This window comes from Ranitomeya imitator, chromosome 1 (assembly GCF_032444005.1).
Source record: "Ranitomeya imitator isolate aRanImi1 chromosome 1, aRanImi1.pri, whole genome shotgun sequence".
In the NCBI taxonomy this organism is placed as follows: domain Eukaryota; kingdom Metazoa; phylum Chordata; class Amphibia; order Anura; family Dendrobatidae; genus Ranitomeya; species Ranitomeya imitator.
The window spans coordinates 958,081,205-958,097,318 of record NC_091282.1 but is presented as its reverse complement, the minus strand read 5'-3'; the positions used below and the strand labels follow the sequence as shown (position 1 = coordinate 958,097,318).

The 16,114-nt window shown below is 44.1% G+C and overlaps 1 protein-coding gene across 1 annotated transcript in view; it reads left to right on the top strand.

The window, feature by feature from the left end:
- Positions 1 to 15,683, top strand: part of SYNPO2 (synaptopodin 2) — a 353,426-nt gene extending 337,743 nt beyond the window's left edge. Inside the window, exon 5 of the mRNA XM_069743750.1 lies at positions 14,331 to 15,683. Within this exon, the coding sequence (XP_069599851.1) occupies positions 14,331 to 14,885 (555 nt within the window). The 3' untranslated portion in view covers positions 14,886 to 15,683. The remainder of the gene's footprint in view (positions 1 to 14,330) is intronic.
- The last annotated feature ends 431 nt before the right edge of the window (positions 15,684 to 16,114 follow it).

Here is a 16,114-nt window from a genome sequence, read left to right as displayed (position 1 = left end):
CACGCCCCACTTTTCAGTTTTTGAATTTCCACAAAAATTTCAAATAACCAATACATTTCGTTCAACTTCACAATTGTGTTCCACTTGTTGTTGATTCTTCACCAAAAATTTCCATTTGGTATCTTTATGTTTGAAGCATGATATGTGGGAAAAGTTTGAACAGTTCCAGGGGGCCGAATACTTTCGCAAGGCACTGTACATACAGTATACACAGATACACTGTAATGCAGGATATAGTGTGGACCTATATATACAGTATGGTACTGTGTAGGACAGGAGCTGCAAGAAAGATACACAGATAGACAGACAGAGATCATACTCACCCAACACGCGACACTGATGACTGAACCACTTCACTTCTGGATCTTTAGTGACTGAAGATCCAGAGTGAAGTCCTGCCGCGCTCCCAGTGGATAAACCTCTTCTCACGCCAACATCGAGGCTCCGCCTCCTTCCTTGAAGGTAGCTGAACAAACTCTCATCTGATCTAATCTGAGGGAGCGACCATATAGCTGAATATGTAGCGCCTAGAAGCTTCTGTTGGGATCGGAGAAGGCTGCCGCATGCCATAAGCTAAGCATTAGGTACCGGGAGGGTACTAAGGAGGCCTGGCTAGGCCAGCCAGGTCAGTGGATGCTGACGCAGGTCAGGTGCCATGATTCTGCGGCTCTGTGCCAGCCACTGAGATGTAGGACCGTAGCCAGGTCCCTACACTTCAATAGTTTATCTTTTGTTAAATGTTATCATTAGAAACGGTTCACAGCAAAGAGACGTGTATTTTACATGTTTTGAGATATTTATCCCTATATTGGTGGGAGGCCCCTGCTTGGTGGGTGGCCCAGGGCCCGGGCCCCTTGGGCCCCCCCCTTAATCCGGGCCTGTAGAGCAGTCATCCTGTGTGTGGGTGGCTATAGAGCCATCGCTCTGTGTGTGTAGCTAAAGAGCCATCATACTGTGTGTGGGTGGCTATAGAGCTGTCATCCTGTGTGTGGGTGGCTATAGAGCCATCATATTGTGTGTGTATGTGGCTAAAGAGCCGTCATATTGTGTGTGGGTGGCTATGGAGCCGTCATCCTGAGTGTGGGTGGCTATAGAGCAGTCATCCTGTGTGTGGGTGGCTACAGAGCCGTCATCTTGTGTGTGGGTGGCTATAGAGCCGTCATACTGTGTGTGGGTGGCTAAAGAGCCGTCATACTGTGTGTGGGTGGCTATAGAGCCTTCATACTGTGTGTGGGTGGCTATAGAGCCATCATACTGTGTGTGGGTGGCTACAGAGCCATCATCCTGTGTGTGAGTGGCTATAGAGCCTTCATACTGTGTGTGTGGGTGGCTATAGAGCCATCATCCTGTGTGTGTGGGTGGCTACAGAGCCATCATCCTGTGTGTGAGTGGCTATAGAGCCGTCATACTGTGTGTGTGGGTGGCTATAGAGCTGTCATCCCGTGTGTGGGTGGCTATAGATACATCATCCTGTGTGTGGGTGGCTACAGAGCCGTCACCCTGTGTGTGGGTTGCTATAGAGCCGTCATCCTGTGTGTGGGTGGCTATAGAGCCATCATACTGTGTTTGGGTGGCTATAGAGCTGTCATCCTGTGTGTGGGTGGCTAAAGAGCTGTCATCCTGTGTGTGGGTAGCTAAAGAACCGTCATCCTGTGTGTGGGTGGCTAAAGAGCCATCATACTGTGTGTGGGTGGCTATAGAGCTGTCATCCTGTGTGTGGGTAGCTAAAGAGCCGTCATCCTGTGTGTGGGTGGCTAAAGAGCCATCATACTGTGTGTGGGTGGCTATAGAGCTGTCATCCTGTGTGTGGGTGGCTAAAGAGCCGTCATCCTGTGTGTGGGTGGCTAAAGAGCTGTCACACTGTCTGTGGGTAGCTATAGAGCAGTCATCCCGTGTGTGGGTGGCTATAGAGCAGTCATCCTGTGTGTGGGTGGCTATAGAGCAGTCATCCTGTGTGTGGGTGGCTATAGAGCCATTATCCTGTGTGTGGGTGGCTATAGAGCAGTCATCCTGTGTGTGGGTGACTATAGAGCAGTCATCCTGTGTGTGGGTGGCTATAGAGCCGTCATCCTGTGTGTGGGTGGCTATAGAGCAGTCATCCTGTGTGTGGGTGGCTATAGAGCAGTCATGCTGTGGGTAGGTGGTTTAAGAGCCTTCATCCTTTGTCTAGGTGGCTATAGAGCCGTCATACTGTGTGTGGGTGGCTATAGAGCCGTCATCCTGTGTGTGTGTGGCTATAGAGCCATCATTCTGTTTGTGTGTGGCTATAGAGCTGTCATCCTGTGTGTGGGTGGCTATAGAGCCGTCATCCTGTGTGTGGGTGGCTATAGAGGTGTCATCCTGTGTGTGGTTGGCTATAGAGCCATTATCCTGTGTGTGGGTGGCTATAGAGCAGTCATCCTGTGTGTAGGTGGCTATAGAGCAGTCATCCTGTGTGTGGTTGGCTATAGAGCCATTATCCTGTGTGTGGGTGGCTATAGAGCCATTATCCTGTGTGTGGGTGGCTATAGAGCCATTATCCTGTGTGTGGGTGGCTATAGAGCAGTCACCCTGTGTGTGGGTGGCTATAGAGCAGTCATCCTGTGTGTGGGTGGCTACAGAGCAGTCATCCTGTGTGTGGGTGGCTATAGAGCAGTCATCCTGTGTGTGGGTGGCTATAGAGCCGTCATCCTGTGTGTGGGTGGCTATAGAGCCGTCGTCCTGTGTGTGGGTGGCTATAGAGTTGTGATCCTGTTTGTAGATGGCTATAGAGCAGTCATCCTGTGTGTGGGTGGCTACAGAGCCATTATCCTGTGTGTGGGTGGCTATAGAGCAGTCATCCTGTGTGTGAGTGGCTATAGAACCGTCATCCTGTGTGTGGGTGGCTATAGAGCCGTCATCCTGTGTGTGGGAGGCTATAGAGCAGTCATCCTGTGTGTGGGTGGCTATAGAGCCATCATACTGTGTGTGGGTGGCTATAGAGCCATCATCCTGTGTGTGGGTGACTATAGAGCAGTCATCCTGTGTGTGGGTGGCTATAGAGCCGTCATCCTGTGTATGGGTGTCTATAGAGCAGTCATCCTGTGTGTGTGTGTGGGTGGCTATAGAGCAGTCATGCTGTGGGTAGGTGGTTTAAGAGCCTTCATACTGTGTGTGGGTGGCTATAGAGCCGTCATCCTGTGTGTGGGTGGCTATAGAGCCATCATTCTGTTTGTGTGTGGCTATAGAGCTGTCATCCTGTGTGTGGGTGGCTATAGAGCTGTCATCCTGTGTGTGGGTGGCTACAGAGCAGTCATCCTGTGTGTGGGTGGCTATAGAGTCATCATCCTGTGTGTGGGTGGCTATAGAGCTGTCATCCTGTGTGTGGGTGGCTATAGAGCAGTCATCCTGTGTGTGGATGGCTATAGAGCCGTCATCCTGTGTGTGGGTGGCTATAGAGCAGTCATCCTGTGTGTGGTTGGCTATAGAGCCATTATCCTGTGTGTGGGTGGCTATAGAGCAGTCATCCTGTGTGTGGGTGGCTATAGAGCCGTCATCCTGTGTGTGGGTGGCTATAGAGCCGTCGTCCTGTGTGTGGGTGGCTATAGAGCAGTCATCCTGTGCGTGGGTGGCTATAGAGCAGTCATCCTGTGCGTGGGTGGCTATAGAGCAGTCATCCTGTGTGTGGGTGGCTATAGAGCAGTCATCCTGTGTGTGGTTGGCTATAGAGCCATTATCCTGTGTGTGGGTGGCTATAGAGCAGTCATCCTGTGTGTGGGTGGCTATAGAGCAGTCATCCTGTGTGTGGTTGGCTATAGAGCCATTATCCTGTGTGTGGGTGGCTATAGAGCAGTCATCCTGTGTGTGGGTGGCTATAGAGCCGTCATCCTGTGTGTGGGTGGCTATAGAGCCATTATCCTGTGTGTGGGTGGCTATAGAGCAGTCATCCTGTGCGTGGGTGGCTATAGAGCAGTCATCCTGTGCGTGGGTGGCTATAGAGCAGTCATCTTGTGTGTGGGTGGCTATAGAGCAGTCATCCTGGGTGTGGTTGGCTATAGAGCCATTATCCTGGGTGTGGGTGGCTATAGAGCCGTCGTCCTGTGTGTGGGTGGCTATAGAGCCGTCGTCCTGTGTGTGGGTGGCTATAGAGCAGTCATCCTGTGTGTGGGTGGCTATAGAGCCATTATCCTGTGTGTGGGTGGCTATAGAGCAGTCATCCTGTGTGTGGGTGGCTATAGAGCCATTATCCTGTGTGTGGGTGGCTATAGAGCCGTCGTCCTGTGTGTGGGTGGCTATAGAGCCGTCGTCCTGTGTGTGGGTGGCTATAGAGCAGTCATCCTGTGTGTGGGTGGCTATAGAGCCATTATCCTGTGTGTGGGTGGCTATAGAGCAGTCATCCTGTGTGTGGGTGGCTATAGAGCAGTCATCCTGTGTGTGGGTGGCTATAGAGCCGTCATCCTGTGTGTGGGTGGCTATAGAGCAGTCATCCTGTGTGTGGGTGGCTATAGAGCCGTCATCCTGTGTGTGGGTGGCTATAGAGCAGTCATCCTGTTTGTGATAGACAATGGGGGAATCATATTGTGTGTGGGGGCACCAAGATAATCATACTGTTTGGTGGAATGTTCTGAGGGACACATTATACTACTTGTGTTTGTGGGGATACGGCTGTGAGGGCATCATACTGCGTTTTGGGGAAACCTGGGTGTAACATTTTTTGTGTGGGAGCACTGGGTGCATCATAATGAGTGGGTGGCCTATTGGGGGATGGTATTGCATGTGAGAGACACTGAAGGCACGGTACATTCTGTGTGTGAGTGGCTATGTTGGAATCAAATTATGGATTGTGGGGTCATCATACTGTTTGGGGGGAAACATATTGTGGGCACATACATTTTGCATTGATCACACTAATGACAGCAATATGTAACATAACTAAAGTACTTTCCACCACAATCATTATGATATGTCACAATGATCGATGAATTTCTTTATGATTCGGAAGTTACTTCTGAATAATACACATTGGTAAAATAAAAAAGATTGCATGCGTATTCAGAGCCTTGTACCCTTTGGCTCCTGTCATTCGTGTTGTCCCATTATAGCCACAGGGAACAGAATAATGGACTAGACAGTGAATACATGTCCAGAAGCCATAGGCTGCATGATCAGTACAACCTCTCAAACTCCAGTGCTCTAGCAATATAGTGCAAGAACAGTAGGTGGCAGCAGACAACAGGAAATGTTATTAACCGCTGCGCACAATGTCCCCAAATGTTACCTGATAGTTCGCATCTAATAGGATTTTGCCTGGCTCCCAAACCTAAAAGCAATTTCCATCAGGAGACGTCGAATTTGGATTTAACCATCTTTACCTATGAGAAGTATTGGGAATAATATACATTAACATATTCTCAGACTTCTCTTTTATTGTTTTTTGTTGCATTGTAAACAAATCATCTGTAGTTTGTGTTATTGTGTGCATTTTTAGTATCTTTCCGTTAATGGCATGTCAGATCTGATAACCTACTGACAGTAGTTATGCTACAAACGCACAGTGTGTAATGCAACATGGTGACCAGCATCAGCCACAACATGATACGATCAAAAATAATCCGGCCATGTGAGTTTGTTCTAATTTTCTGCAAGTCTAAAGTCAAGGAGCAGAGCAGTATCAGATATAGTATATTCAGTACTTTCTATTAGCAGGGAGTTAAGCTTGGGGTTTGTATTATGTGGCACCCCAGGAGTTCGGGAACCACAGTGGTATTGCCTTCCTTTCCGGGAGGGTGATGCCTTGGCTGCAGATGAGGAGGATCCCTTTGACAAGTAATCTTACATGCAACACTTTCTGATTCCAGGCCAGAAGAGGGAGCTCTGAAGCCGGTTTTCAGGGAAACTTCCCTATATACATCCTGGTCTGGAGGAGGAGTTAGGTAGTCTGGAGCAGACAAGGAACAGTGAAGGAGCACAGGAGAAGTCAGGAGCTAGAGGAGAGCTGCGAGAGAACTCCCTCTAAGCTAGAGCGCAGAAACCAGGCACAGGGAGCCCGAGAGTGTGTGGAACTACACGCCCCACAGCAGAACCGGAGGGCAGGAAATTGGAAGTGACTTGTCCACATTACACCTGAGGTACTGCAGCAGCCAGAGCCCGGAGTCACCATGAATAGAGACCCCAAGGAAACAGCTTGAGTTGCCTACCGTAAAGGTACTGTCCCAGGACAGGAGAGAAAGAGAACCTTGTAAGGAAGCCACAGGCAGCAAGGGACTAATCTTCAGTGCATAGTGGAAGGCTCCCAATCTGACTTGACAAAAGGGGTTCAATATGTTTCCAGGCTGCCTGGACTTCATTGTCACCTGTTGCTGGTACCCTGGACTGAGACTGTCTACCAACAGTAAAACAGGTAAAGAGACTGCAGCCCTGTGTCCTCTGTTTATTTCCGGCACAACACCATCCTTGCCCAAACACACTGGGAGCCCTGGGGGACCCAGCTTCACGTGTGGGAAGCGATACCATCTTTGCTGCAGTACTATCCCCCCAAAGGACCCCTTTAAGCAGTGTCGGTCACCCCTGACCAAGTACCACAGGTGGCGTCACGAACATTTCCTATTTCTACAAACTTTATTCAAATCCCTTTAAAGTCCGTCCCTTTTACTTGGGCGTCCAGGGCCACGGATCGGGTTCCGCCACCGTGACCACCCCTTTAATAACGACCGGACCCTGTACCGAGTACCCCATGGCCCTGGCGGGCATTCCAATTACAGAGAATCTGTCACTCCCCATGACATACAGATGTGCTCAAAAGTTTACATACCCCGGCAGAATTTTAGCTTTCTTTGCCTTTTTTCAGAGAATATGAATGATAACACCAAAACTTTTTCTCTTTCAAATAATTTTTATTAACTTTTAACATAGGGGAAGAAAGGGGAAGATGACAGGGATAATAGGGAAGGGGAGGGAAGGAAAGACCCCGCACAACATGGGGAAGGGACAAAAACGTAGAGGACTTTCCGTCCTAAAACTGAATCAGTTATAATACAATACATATAACATAGATCTTTGTTAACAACAACAATAACACACCTTTTCTTTTAGTCCAGTGGATAAGGATAGTAGTCCAGGGTATATTTCAACCCATTTTGCCCATTTCTTAGCATATTTGTCATAATAATTATTCGCAATAGCAAATTTTTCTTCGTAGATTCTGTGCAAATTAATTTGATCTCTGATTTCAGAGAAAGCTGGAAGTCCGGGGTTTTTCCAGTGGAAAGCAGAATTATAATGGGTCTTGCTCTTGAACTAGTGTTTTCCAATTCTAGTGATAGCAGGGCCATTGGTGGAGAAATTGTCATATTATCTTTTAGGATTTTACTGATTAATTTTGTGGCTTGCCTCCACAAGGGTTTTACACTTGGACATTTCCAGAACATGTGGACTAAGTTTCCATATCCTCCGCAATTTCTCCCACACATAGGAGAGCCACCAGGGGCCACATGTGTCAGGCGGGCAGGTTTTTAAGATTCCTGCAGTGTCATACATATGTTCGATGAGTAGGTAAAGTGGATGGCATTTTCCCATTGCTCAGGGATTAAACATATATTTAATTCCTCCTGCCACTTTTTCATATAAGGTGATTTAATCAAATCTATAACCAAACGTTTTTCACCACTCGCGGTTAGTGGTTGGGTGAAGCCATTTATTGTCAAACTACTGTGTGTTCTCTTGCCAATGTATGTAAACTTTTGAGCACAACTGTATAAGACCTATTAATATGGGCATACAGGTAACAGAAGTGTCACACTAGTCCTCCCTGTATGTAGTATAAATACCAGATAACCACATCGTAACAACACCATGCATAAAATTGCGCAAAACAAAACCTCAAAAAAAGAGAGATTAGCCAACTCCATATAATAATGAAAAAACTGGAGAAAAAAGGAGTAATTAGGTTAAAAAATAATATTTTATTAACATATCGTAGTAGCACTAAATACAACACACAAAGTAATAAATGGTGAAAAAGGATGATGTATAGGATGCCCCTGTACACACAGGGATGTAAGTAACGCTGCTGTGGGCATGATCCCGGCACGCTGTAGCACTGATTGACAGCGGGCAGAGAGCAGGGAAGATAAATCATCGATTCTAAACACATAGATGGCGCTTAGATATATCGTAGAGATCATTAAATACGGTATTAGCAGGCTAATGAAGAGCTCCTAATGCCTTGTAAATCCTGCGGGAAGGTGGCATTCTTGAAGACATAATATAAAACCTTACATATGTTTAATGTTGCACAGGTTTCCATTATACAATGATTATATTACCATTGCAATTGTTTATTCCAAAGGGTATGCAATAGTGATAAGCAAGCGTGCTCGGATAAGGTGTGATCTGAGCATGCTTAGGTCCTAACCGAGTGACTTCCGCTTGGTTGAAAAATATGTTCACCTCTCACTGCTGTTCGATAGCCACAACACATGCAGAAATTACCTGTTTGTTAGGTATTCCCTACCTCTGCATTTCTGCGATTATCCAACAGCCACGAGACATGCAGCTGTGGGGACTCGAACATATTATTCGGGCACACCTAAGACACTCGGTTCGCACCCGAGCATGGTCGGATAACACCTTATCTGAGCACGTTCGCTCATCACTAATGTGCAACCAAATATTAAGTTGAGGGTGCCAACAATTTTGTCCGGCCCATTTTTGGAGTTTTGTGTCCAATTTGCCTTTTTTCATCAGTTTTTTTGTGTTGTTCCAATACACACAAAGGAAATAAACAAGTGTAATTTTCGGTGAGAAACTCTTCATTTTCCAAAACAATTTCAAGGGTGCCAACAATTTCGCCCATAACTGTATCTCATTTGCAAAATACTACCTAGCTCTATCACTTCCTTTACTCTGCAGAAACCTGGAGATTATGGTCACTTGTCCTCTAGGAAGTTTCACCTCCATGAAGGGCGGAAGTTCTTAGATGCCAGACACCTGTTTCTCCAGCTTTTCGGAGAAATGCTTCCATAGCAAAGCAAATTCCTACAGTTCTACATTCCTATGGTAAAGGGGACCCCACAGCCCACAGTACACACTGAGTGGACGGCTGACATACAACTGTTATTGGCATTGATGAATACCATTATAATCGCTGAGACTCGCTAGGCGGATTACAATGGTCTGAAGTAGAACGTCACACATTGCTAGCACAGAGAATAGACAAAAGCCTTCAACTTGTTCTTTCCACAGGTTTTTGCACATATTCTATGTTTCTCTAACCTTTCCACCTAAAGAATGAAGACGATCTAGTTCTTCCACAACCCCGTACCACAGAGCACACTTACAGTCCATCCGTCTAGTGTTAATTGGTGTTACTTGGCTTCAGTTGCTATAGTCTAAGAGCCACAGCTTTTTTTATTTTTCTGTGATAGGAGCTCTGTGGAAGCTAGTCTTTTTGCAAAATGAGGCCCCGTTCACACGTCTGGGTTTCTGGTACGTGTGGCATCCGTTTTCACCTGTAGCAGAGACACGTACATACACACACCCATTATAATCTGTGCTGCTTGCATGTCTGTGTTTTCACACGGACCGTGTATCCATGTGAATCACTCGGAGACATGTCTGTTTTTAACCGGCAGCACAAATCACACGGACCCATACAAGTCTATGGGTCTGTGTAAAACATGTACCTCACATGGATGACATCCATTTGACATCTGTGTGACACGTACGACAATGTAATACATGCAAGAAATTACTGATTTTTAAATCTTAAAGGTGTGCAAAGATAATGATAGATTAATAGATAGATACTGTAGATAGATAGATAGATAGATAGATAGATAGATAGATACTGTAGATACTGTAGATAGATAGATAGATAGATAGATACTGTAGATAGATAGATAGATAGATAGATAGATAGATAGATAGCTTGTATAGCTTTCTATTAAGCCAAATAAATAATAATTAAACAAAAAAAATTACATAGGCCCCCCTATTTTTTGAAACCAACAAAGGTAAAGCAGACTGCTGAGAGCTGATATTATCAGGCTGGGAAGGTCCCTTGGTTATTGGGCTCTTCCCAGCCTAGAAATACCAGCTCGAAGCCGCCCCAGAAGTGGTGCATCACATGAGATGCTCCAATTCTGGCACTTTGCCTTGGTTCTTAACCTTCGTCAGGCTGCATAATCTTACAACGTTAACAGGCTGCAGAGGTACAATTGTACCTTCATATATATTTTATTAAAATTTGGCCAATATATTCTGGACCAAAACTGCAGAGATGTCACGAAATTTCAGCCCTCTACGGCTTTTCGAAAAAAAAAAAGTTATTGCAATTTTAAAACGGAATAGTTACAATTGTACCTACTCAGCCGGACGAAGGTTAAATACACACTCCCCAACACTTTGCCTTGTTCACCACTTTATTAAAAAAAAATCCCACACAGGTCCAATGTAGTCAATTGAATTCAACATAGTCCAGCAAATGGAAACCTGAAAATAATATATGCACAAAACACAGAGAAATAAAAGAGATACTTTCCCTCGTTCACCACTTTATACACATGTACGTATGGATGGCACATGATTGGTACACACAAACGGCCAGTAGAAAACAACACGGATAGAAAAAAATGGACCATCTCACGCATATTTTTTTTAAGCAGACATGTGAAGGGATCATGAGATGTACTTTTTATTTATACCATTTTGGAATCCATTCAACTTTCTGATCTCTTTTTAGTCAATTTTTTGGGGCGTTGACATGATCAAAAACAGAGATTCTGCCCTTTTGTTTCTTTTGTCTATTTCAGCTTTCTCATAGACTTGTATGGGTAATTTTGATCCGTGACTCAATAACGTAAATCTCGTTTTGATTTTTTGCAGACCACTCTGTCTGCAAAAAAACATGGACATGTGAACAGCCCCACAGACTATAACGCTTCGTTCCCACAATTAATTTTTGGTGCTGCATATTTTTGCTGCATGAAAACGCAGTATCTTATATCCAGCAAAGTCGATGGGATTTATTGAAATCACTGTGCTTTTATTGTACTCGGCGAAAACTGACTGTGGTTTGTGTTTGATATTCACCACATGTTAATTTCTCTTGTAGGTACGCTGAATTTTCTGTACGTTTTTTCCCCCTAGAATTGCATTAGATGGGGAAATGCATCAAAAATGCATGTAATCTGCACCTTAGTATATCAATAAAGTATTGTCAAAGCCAAATACCAGGAGGTATACCAGTATCAAAAACAAAGCAGTTTTACTTAAAAAAACAAAAACAAAATGAGACAAAAAATGCGGCTTCAAGAACGGGATAAAAACGCATGTTAAAAAATGAAAGTAACCTGATTTAAATAATATGTGAAGAACTGGCGTAAAAAGTCTGCAAAGTCAAAAACTCACCAAAAGCTCATTGTGGGAGTGTAGTCTAAGGGCTCATTCAGACATCTGGTTTTGGCATACAGATACTGATGAAAAATCACTGAAGTGTCTCTGAAAACACAGAACAGGTGTCAATCTTTCAATTCTAGTTTTTCTCTGTATGTTCCACTCCTGGTTTTGGCAGACAGACGCTGATGGAAAATCACTGATGTAATTTGTGGACATTTGAATGAGGTCTTAGTCTACAAAGAGCTTGTCTTTCAATACATTCAGCATGGACTGGTGGTGGCCACAAGCTTGTGGAGATACCATAGTTCTCTATTAAGCATTAAATACTGTAATCTGACCCTGATCAGGTGGCACTTTATGGATAATTGGGTATAAATCATCCCAGATGGCATAAGTATGGGCACATCACGCTAAACTAAGTTAAAAAGCTATAGTCTATGATTCAGCATTATCATATTCTAGGAATGAAGTACACAGAGGAGCTCTTGGATGTTTCATACTCAATAAACCCCCTCTAACCTTCGGTTTGACCTTTGTTATCGAGACGACTATTAATTCTTAGTGCAATTACATTATGCCTCATGTGTATGCTGCCGGTGGCACTTCCTGCTCTGCTACTCTCTGCAGCACATCTCAGTTTCATGCTGAGCAGATAATGAGCATTTTAACTGGGTCCCAAGTTAGTCAACCAGTTTTTCACATCAGTATGTAAATTTACTAATTAGGTCACTGAGAGTATAAAAATATACATGCAACAGTATTTTTCCTTTGTGCATTTTGTAGATTTTAATGTCATATATCATTTGGGCAAAAAGTATTGATCACAATGTGTATCCTGGATTTATCTAAAAATTGCTATAAAGTTTTTATAGATATGTAAGGGGGTCACAAAGACTGGTATGTACCCCTATCCTTTTAAATACATCCCGGTTGCTTCACTGTGTAAGAATAAGTTAATTTAATGATGTATATGGTGTCTTCTAAATGTTTGCTGTTCCATACTTCAGTTTGGCCACAAGATGGTACATGATAAATAGTTAGTCATAGGAGGAGCTAGCTGGGATAAGGTAGGAACAGCTAACTAGTTAGAGTCCGTGGGGGCTGGGGTGCCCAGGTAGCTGGAAGGGCGCGAGAGCCCAGGCTACCTAGTAGCTCTGCAATGTTGAAGTACAAGACCCAGCCATCCAGGTCCCACTGGGCCAGAAATAGAGCTGAGCAGCGGGTTTGTAGCAGTGTTGAAATGAAGGCTGAAAGCAGGGCCAGGACAGTACAGGTACACAGGTGGCTCCATTATGTGGCAACTTAATGCATGGGCTGATGCCCTCAGATCCAGTGCAAAACGGCTGAGGGAACCCCCAAGCGCAGTGAGTTTGTACAGGGAGAGGCGGTAGGACCCAGGCACGTACTGAAAGCCATAAGAGGAGAAGCAGGGAAAGTGGAGGATGTGGACTGTGTGGAACCTGATGCTGTAAATGTAACTGAGAAGGATGTGCTGTGAACAGAAGCAAGTAAAGTTTTGTGTTTGAAGTTAAAGCAAGACTGTGTCTCAATTTGTGTGCAATCGTACACAAAGGGACTGCAGCAGTTCAGAGGAGACCCGGAGAGTGCGGATAACAGAGAGGCAAGTACCCTCATAGAAGTAGGTTCTTTGTATGTGCCTGGAGGCCACGACTATGGCCCTGGCCATTCTTCTCAGATACATAGTAAACTATTCAGGTCAAGTATTTGTACTTTATAAGGGGGTCTATGAAAAAAAATTGATTGATTTTCATCCAGAAAATGCAGATTGTCATCTACATTGTCATCTGTGTGCCATCCATCTGTCCATATTGTACATCTGTGAGACATCCATGTGCCACTTGTGTGTCTGTATTTTACGTCCGAGTGATATCCATTTGGTATCCACATTTATACATCAACAGTTTATTATGTACACGGTCAAATGCAGTTTCTTATGTAATGTTGCCATCTACTCGGATAACCCCTTCTCAATTACTATATTCTCTTTGAAAGAAAACACCCAGCCTGTTCTCACCTCCACTACATCATTCCATCATTGTCGGTGCCATGTCTCCCAGGGCTCACGTGACATTACGTCACGTGAGTCCTGCAGCCAGTGGCTGCTGATGAGCTGCTTCACTCTCACTTATTTCGGACAAAACTGAAATCCAGAAGAAGTCAGTGCTGCGGCTGCTCTCTCACTCCCTCAATATGCCAGTTATATCATAAGAATTGAGAGTCGAGCAGCTCATTAATGATTGGCTGCGTGACTCATTTAACAATGTCACGTAAGCACTGGCAGATCCAGCGCTGACATAGTTGGAACTGCACTAGTGCCGGCCCTGGAGGTGAGTACAGGCTGTTTTCATTTCCTATAGGGGAATATAGTAATTGAGAAAGGGTTTTCTTTGTAGCGGACAACCTTTTTAATAATGGTAATGTATCTGTAAATATCGGACGCAATACGAATGTTTCGTATGGGATCCAACTTTTTTTGCACACCCATAAACTTGAATGGGTGAGACTCATCCAATATCAGCAAGGGAATAATCCATGCTGCAATTTTTCTCATTGAGCAGCCCTATTGATTTTCATTGGTCAGTGGCTTATCTGATATTTACCAGAACAGCATACGTCCATATGGTACGGACATCTGAATGAGCTTTTGAGAACGTTAATGTGTTAAGTTTTACTCTAGCATAGTTTTTATTTATTTGGACAGAATGTGTGTTAGGAAGGTAAAATATTAAAAATTAAAGTTTTTCTATCTACTGGCTAACACTGTATAAAGATATATTTTTCCTGTTAAAAGAAAGAGCACAAGATGAGCATTTGATAGTTATGTGCCACCTATTCTTCGGATGACCTTCACCACTTTATATAGTTTATTTGTCATTTGCCATTCACAATCAGGCCCATGTATGAGGATGAAGTCATGGATAAATAATAATGCATAACCTGTGTCTTTTTTATAGGGAAAAGAAGGAAGACCTGTATCCTTCCCCACCAGAAGTTTTTCATCTGCCAGCTCACAACCATTTGGCTCTCAATTGTCACCATCACTTTTTGAGCCTGCACCTGGTTACGGTTACTTTGGAAAATCAGCAGCAACACCGGAAACACCAGGAAAGATGTTAACTCCGTGGGAAGCAGCAGCTAAATCTCCATTAGGGTTTGTGGATGATGCATTCTTGCCACAAACAATTCATGAATCCATATCTGCCAATGTAATGTCTGCTGCCCGTCGAAAGACTTTACCAGGGCCTCCAGCAGCTTGGAAGTCCACATCCACTCTGCCACCTAGTAATAGTGCTTCTGCCTATAGGAGTAGACCTAGTTCTTCAACCTTACCAAGGAATAGAGTGTCTGCACCTTCTATGCAATGTGGTTATCAGCTCAGGTATCCCTTTCCCAGCTCACATTCTATGACAAATGCAGGTTCTGTACCATTGGAAACCAGGTCAGAGTACTGCATGCCTACAGGGAGCAATCCAAACTTGAATCCTTATCCCAGGGCATGGAGGAGCTGAATATCATGTATATGATTCAGGATTGCTAGTTTCTCATTAGTGGTGGTCCAGTGTTCTGGACTGGTGGGCTAATAGTGAATTCATAAGAATCAAAAGTACACGTGTTACTTTAACTCAAGCTTTTTGAGATCACAAGGTTTTAGAAATGCACAATCATATCATGTTTTCTAATAACTGCTTTTACAGTCAAGTCATTATACAGTATATGGTTTCAAACCCACCATAATAAAATTTGGTGTCTAAAGTAAAGGCCAAATTAACCTAAGTGATGTGATATTTCCATAACAGCATGCTCCATAATGCAGAAAATGTTAAAGGCTCTCTCTTTAAATTGGTTATCCGGCCTGGTCTGTGTGACTGCAGACTTGTGAATCCTCGCAGAACACGCATGTTCAAGTATGTGATATGCATACTTCTGGGCAGAACCGGTCTAGTGGGCGTGATCCTGCTCAATTCAAGCATATTAAGAAAGTCCGTGCCTCGTCTTGTCCTGGGTTCTGCTCGGGAGTATACGCATCGCATACTTGACCGCCGTTCCCATGGCAGACAATGGCATGCGTTGGGAGGATTCCTAAATCTGCAGTTGAACAGAGGTCATTTTAGACCGGACAAGCACTTTACGCTTGTGGAGTGTACATGCTGAAAATGTGGCCAGAAATGTTGTTCTTTTTGGCAGGTGGGCAATGCATAATGTCTCATATTGCTAAGCTCCAGAATAGTACTAGGAAGAATACAGCAGGTTCAAAATCTAATTGTAGCCCTTTAGTATAGTCCATAGTGACAATGTGGTCCCCGACCAAAAAAAATCAAGATAATGCCTTTAAATGTGAATACAAGGCCTCATTCAGAAACCTGTGACTCTTGCACATATCCTATTTGTCACATTCATGGATTGAACTTGTACCCATTATGTTCCATGTGACTGTTCAGACGTCTGTGATTTTTTTTGTGGACTAAGTGGTCCACAAAAAATTATGGATATATATATCCATGTTTGATCTGAGTTACAGATCAATATTACCCAAATAAGTCTATAAGTTGGTGAATGCCTTGGACATCATACTGTCTCCATGTGCCATCAGCGTGCAATCCATTTTTAACATTGTTGTGGATTTACTTTTTTATTTGAGAAAATCACTGATGAAACTCTAATGGTAAAAACTGACATTGACCAAACATTGATCGTCTGAATGACGCCTTAACTGTAATGTTAATAATGTTAGTGTGTG